Here is a 6,152-nt window from a genome sequence, read left to right as displayed (position 1 = left end):
AATAAAATTATTATTGGATGGTAGTTGAGTTAGTTGATGATGAAAGTATATAATATTGTTGTTGTGGGGTATAGAGGATTGATATAGGGGGAACCGCTGTAGAGCGTGGAGATATAGGGGGAGAGAGAACGCTGACGTGACACGTGAGTGGGATATAGGGGGAGAAATTTAGGGGGAACCGCTGAACACAGTCTTACTGTTCTTTAACTTTGTAGGGATCAATGACAGGTGGTGTTATTGGTGAATTCTAGTAGTACATGTCATGCATGGAATATATTGCTCTCTGAACAATACATGTACTTCAAATGTAAAGTTCAGCAGTTTGCTAGCCGCTTTTGCGGCAATGTTGTTTTAGGCTAGATGGCAGAACATGTAATCAGCAACAAATTTTGTGCATTCCATAGACAATTGCATTCTGGAACATTCACATGGAAGATTTATAGACAGAACATCTTGAAGCATGTTTTACAGTAATAAGCACCTTCCCGACCACAATGCGGTGGCGGCATCTGCAGTCACTACGCTAATCGTCGCGGTAGCGGGGAGGTAAATGTCGGCGGGTGAGGAACGGCGTCGATGAGACTAGACACGGCGCAATAGCTTCCACGGTGAGAGCGGCACCGCTGGTCCGGTGTCATGCAGTTCGCGTGTTTAGGCTATGGCCATCATATGACGACAGTGAAACCGACTGATGCCTTATAGAGTTTGAGAATATCTTAAAATCGGGAGATAACTTTAGTGTAGCTTGGTTGCGTTTTGTGGTGGTGTGCGATGCACGGACTACTCGGCCAATTGTGCCAGTCCATTACATGGTTTTTCGCACGTGAGGCATGGTGGTTTATATAGGAGAGATTGAGAATACTGTGGACTAAATCCCGTCGCCAACAAGGCAATAACGTTCCTCCCCTTGCATTGCATGACATTACCAGCTTCACACATCTTCCAGGTCCACAAAAGAAATGAAAGGAAGGGGGGGGGGGGGGGGGGGGGGGGCGGTGCTGCTGATGGGTTTGTGCAGACCTATTTCCTGCAACATCTACATATTACAAAGATATAAAATCACCATACATCAAGTCCCGCACCAAAAAAAAAAAAACGCAAGGCAGAAGCTAAGGAAAACAAATTGAGACTACTAACATCTATTGTATGTCATGCTGCCAATGAGGTCCCTTGCCGGCAGGAAGAACAGTAAAACAGATGATGTGTTGAATCCAACTAAATGCTGTACAGAATATCCTTTACAGCCAAGCCGCCTCCCAAGACACGAGTAAAGGGTGGCTAAAGGGATTAATTGGCTGATGGATGTCTAATGTCAGGCCCTGGTGGATCCAACTATCCAAACAACAGATCACCCCCTTTGAGCTGACTGACGATCATCATGATACTGGAACTGGAAGTATTGGATGCTGGTCCAAGGCTTCACCCTCTTGTTGGCTGTAAAGTGGAGGACAGAGTGATGTAATCAGTTTGCTTGCCATCAAATCATGCGCCTGGCGGAAAGTACACTTTGGTTTGAATATAACAATTATATATCCTAAAGTACTTTTTAAAATTATCCCATGGGGAGTCAATTGTTCTTTGCACCTCAGGGTGGTTCACAGGTAGCTATGATGGTCACTGTTTAACTCATATACGTAGACAATTTCAGAAGGATCTATGCAAACTCTACTGATATGGGTATAACCCCTGATCTATTCAGAACAGAATGAGTTGTACTCCTGGATATCATTACATAAGCATCTTGATGTCATAGGTCTTTGGCGGTACTCAAACAGAAACCTACTAAACCCTATCTTCCTCAGACTAAACAAGTGAACAGATAGTAAACTACGCAGGGTTTTTTTTCTATAAGCCACCGCTATTCAAGAATCGATAGTTTTGCTCATGTGATGTGTCCAATGCAAACATATTGTCATTAGAGGATATGTCATGAAGTGGTCAAGCCGGAATGGGTTATCACAGGAAAAGGTTCAGTAAAGGATATCTGACAATAATTACATCGCCATCATTCTATATTAAGTATTAGCAGAAGAGATTGCTAATGGAAGGAAATCATCCCTAAGATTTTCTTGTGAATAAGCATCGGTGATGGGGTCATGGTGTTAAATGTAATTTATTAAGCATTGCGAGTTTTATAATTAGCAAACCAGAATAGATCCTGAACACATCGTTTTTCTCAGCAATTCAAATTTTGGCATCAGCTGATAGCTGGAGTTTCAAATGCTCTTCCATTAGGTCATTATGTGAGGCATGGGTTCTAGACCTCTAGCTAACATGATAATAATAAAATAAACATGTGATCTCTAGTGTTGTAGCTTTATAGCTGAATATTAATCCTATATTCCTATGTGAAGGTAGCTGATTTACCTTATTTGGAATTTGTTTTCTTGCATGCGGTGGACCCATATCAGTTGGCTTCAGGATCTGAAATGAACACATTAGGCTCTCATCTATGCTTAAAAGAGCGCCAACATTATCAAACTCTCCACAATAATTTGGAGCTGAAAAGATTGTCACTAATCTTCGTTGTGCAAAGAACTCATAGCCATCTTCAACCACCTAGGGACATTCATGAAGCGTGCCAGCATTGTCAGGTAAAGATCAGAGAACCAAAAATAACTGATAAAACAGGATAGAAGATAGACTTTCACAAACCTGATGAGCTCGGCATATAAGATCGAGATCATTCTTCTCCAAAAACTCTACAAGTTTATCTGCACCAAACGTACACGAGACACCCCTGTCACTCTCCCCCCACCCTTCTCCATCGGGGCTAGGATCAGACCAAAGCAGATCACACAGGAGACCATAATCAGGAATCTCAGCAGGTCGCTCAATATCTTTTATCTGGTCCAAACTAGTCAATTCGGGCGAGAGGCCACCATGCATGCACAGTATCTTGTCATCGATGAGCGCTGCGATGGGCAGGCAGTTGAAGCAATCAGAGAATATCTTCCACAGCCGAACATTGAACCTCCTCTTACATTCGTCATAAAAACCATAGACTCTGTTGATCTTTGCATCCTCGTGGTTACCCCTCAACAGGAAAATATTTTCGGGGTACCGGATTTTGTACGCCAGCAGCAAGCATATAGTCTCCAGGCTCTGTTTGCCTCTATCGACATAGTCTCCGAGGAATACGTAAGTTGAAGCTGGAGGATAACCACCCAAATCGAATAATCTCAGAAGGTCGACAAACTGGCCATGGATATCACCTGCAGGACACCACAACTGATAAGGCGGGACCATTTTGGCTGTAGAAGTAGAATGGGGGTGTTTGAATGCACTAAAATTAATAGTTAGCCACTAAAATTAGTTGAGACATCCAAACACCCCTAGCTAATAGTTCAACTATTCTATTTTTAGTAAATTAGTTAATATTTAGGTAGTTATTTGTTAGCTAGCTAATTTCACTAATAATTTTTAGCTAACTAACTATTAGTTTTAGTGCATTCAAACACCTGCTAATTTACAGATCAAATACATGGTTTGAAAAGAGGACTACATGTTCATGTCAACACAAATTCTCAATCGCACAAGTCAGTACACCTAACTTAAAAAGTGTACTCGAGGGCATTCCCTTGTACCTAAGGGGTATTTGAATGCATTAGAGCTAACACTTAGGGCGTGTTTGGTTAGAGGGACTAAAGATTAGTCTCTAGTTTTTAGTCTCATTTAGTCCCTTTTTTGCCAAACACTAGGACTAAAATATGGACTAAAATGATTTAGTCTTTAGTCCTTCACATATGTGCTAAAAGGGACTAAACCATATTAATTCCACATTTACCCCTCATTTAGTTCAATTGTACTATAGTAGTAGAATGTTAAAGGTCATTTTAGTCTTCTTATGAGTCATTTAGTATATTCTTACTATTTTTAGCCCCTAGAACCAAACATGTTAGGGACTAAACTTTAGTCCCCTAACTAAACTTTAGTCCCTAGACTAAAGAAACCAAACATGGCCTTAGTTGGCTAAAAAAGTTGCTAATGGAATTGGCTAGAAAGTTGCATTAGAGCTATTAGATAATTTGCTAAAAATAGCTAATAGCTGAACTATAAGCTATACTGTTTGGATATCTTCAACTAATTTTAGCAGCTAACTATTATCTCTAGTACCCGATCATTACTCCCGCCAACTTATCCATACTTCCATCAATCATTTCCATGCCTCTCAGGCTGCAAACGTAACATGTAAGGAATGCAGACAGGAAAACATGGCACCGACGGGTTACTCCTATCAAACAACTTTTTTTTTCCCGGGTCGCCCAAATCCAACCGTGACTGAGCAATTCGCCATGGAAGCCCAAAAGTAGCACGACCAAATTACCCTTTCCCCATCCAAAACGGGGAGACCGCAAAGCCGAGGGATGGATGGAATTAGGCGGCGTCCCAAACGAAAAGGGGAAGGACCGAAGGAATCAGGCGGCATCGCCCAGGTAGATACATAGATAGATAAGAGAAAGGCGACGATTACCGCAGATCTTGACTGGGGCGTGGATTCGGAGGAGATTGGGCTGGGAGAGGAGCACCCGCTTGCCCTCTACGCAGAGCTGCCGGATCTCCGCCTCGGACAGCTGCACCTGGCGCCCGCCTCGGCCGCCCTCCACGAGGCGGCGCACCATCTCGTCCACCGCCGCGCCCTCCATCGGCCCCATCGGTGCCCGCGTCATCATCATCTTCCCGCCCCCTTCCTTCCTGCCCGGAGACGGCCGCGGCGTGTGGCGCAGGACGAGAGAGAGAGAGAGAGAGAGAGAGAGGGAGAGAGGAGTGAGGAAGAAGAGGGAGAGGGTGGGTGGGCCCGGGGGCCGTGGGGGGTGGGGAATGTGGATTGTGGAACAAATGGAGGTTGTCGTCGACGAACCGAACAATTCGTCGGGCTGAAGTGTTCAAAACCGCGTGAAGGAGCATCCACCGTTGGTTCCGCGATGGACGGCCTCTGATCAACGAGGCGGATCTCTATCCAACCGTTTTGTCATTTGCTATTGACAAGGAGAATTTTGGAATTACGACATTACGATAATTGGATTTTGTTAAATTGTCATCAAATATATAGGTTTCGTCAAATTATCATCAAATATAAGGGTTTCGTTCTGGTGCCATTATTAACTGGGACACCTACGCTAAAATGTCAAGAAAACAGTTGGGGCGTAACCCTCTTAGCGACGTGCCATATCGAAAGTCGGGTATGATGTTAAATGGGTAAGGGTCGAGACACCACCCACTTGGTGGCACACCGTATCGTGATCTGGATGCGGTGTCAAGTGAGCAAGGATCGGGTCGTCGCTTCCTTAGTGGGCTAGTGGCGCGCTACATCGGCGTCCGGGTGTTGTGACAAATGTACAAGGGTCTTCGCTCCTGTCTCAACGGGTGCGAGGGGTAAGGAAGCTAGTTGAGCCGACTAGGATCCGTGTAGGTAGTTGGAAGGTAGGATCCCTTACAGGTAAGCTAAGAGAGTTAGTCGATGCAGCGAGAAGGAGCCGTGTTAATATCCTATGTGTCCAGGAGACAAAATGTAAGGGCAAAAAGCGAAGGAGGTGGAGAACACTGGTTTCAAACTATGGTACTCAGGAACAGTGGCAAACAAAAAGGAGTAGGTATCCTGATTGATAATACCCTCAAGGATGGAGTGGTGGACGTCAAAAGGCAGGGAGATATGATTATCCTAGTCAAACTAGTTTTGGGATGTAGTCTTGAACATTATAAATGCTTATGCCCCTCAGGTTTGTCTTAGTGAGAGCGAGAAGATGAAGTTCTGGAAAGACTTAGATGACATGGTCAGAGCGGTACCCACCAATGAGAAGCTTTTCATAGGAGGATATCTCAATGGTCATGTAGGTTCAACAAATGTAGATTATGAGCTAGCTCATGCAGGCTTCGGGTATGGTAGTAGGAATCAAGAAGGAGATGATATTTTGGACTTTGTTGTAGCCTACAACCTATTGATAGCCAACACTTTCTTTAGAAAGAGAGATTCTCATTTGGTGACTTTTAGCAGTGGCCATCGTTCGAGCCAGATCGACTTCGTGCTCACAAGGAGAGAAGATAAACAAGCTTGTTTGGATTGTAAGGTGATACCTGGAGAGAGTGTTGAGCCCCAACATAATCTTGTGGTGGCTGACTTCTGTTTTCGGATCAGTACCCATAGGGTTAAA

General features: G+C 44.0%; 1 protein-coding gene across 1 annotated transcript; it reads right to left on the bottom strand.

Moving 5' to 3' along the window:
* Positions 1-1,028: 1,028 nt before the first annotated feature.
* LOC100284227 (serine/threonine-protein phosphatase PP1) lies at positions 1,029-4,841 on the bottom strand. Its single transcript, NM_001157122.1, has 4 exons — positions 4,475-4,841; positions 2,656-3,215; positions 2,368-2,559; positions 1,029-1,434 (listed from the first exon to the last, which is right to left on the bottom strand). The coding sequence occupies exons 1-4, from the start codon at positions 4,674-4,676 to the stop codon at positions 1,420-1,422; spliced, it is 969 nt and encodes a 322-aa protein (NP_001150594.1). The 5' UTR covers positions 4,677-4,841; the 3' UTR covers positions 1,029-1,419.
* Positions 4,842-6,152: the final 1,311 nt, after the last annotated feature.

This window comes from Zea mays, chromosome 6 (assembly GCF_902167145.1).
Source record: "Zea mays cultivar B73 chromosome 6, Zm-B73-REFERENCE-NAM-5.0, whole genome shotgun sequence".
NCBI lineage: Eukaryota > Viridiplantae > Streptophyta > Magnoliopsida > Poales > Poaceae > Zea > Zea mays.
Note: the sequence above shows the minus strand (reverse complement) of the source record. Positions and strands in the feature narration are given on the sequence as shown.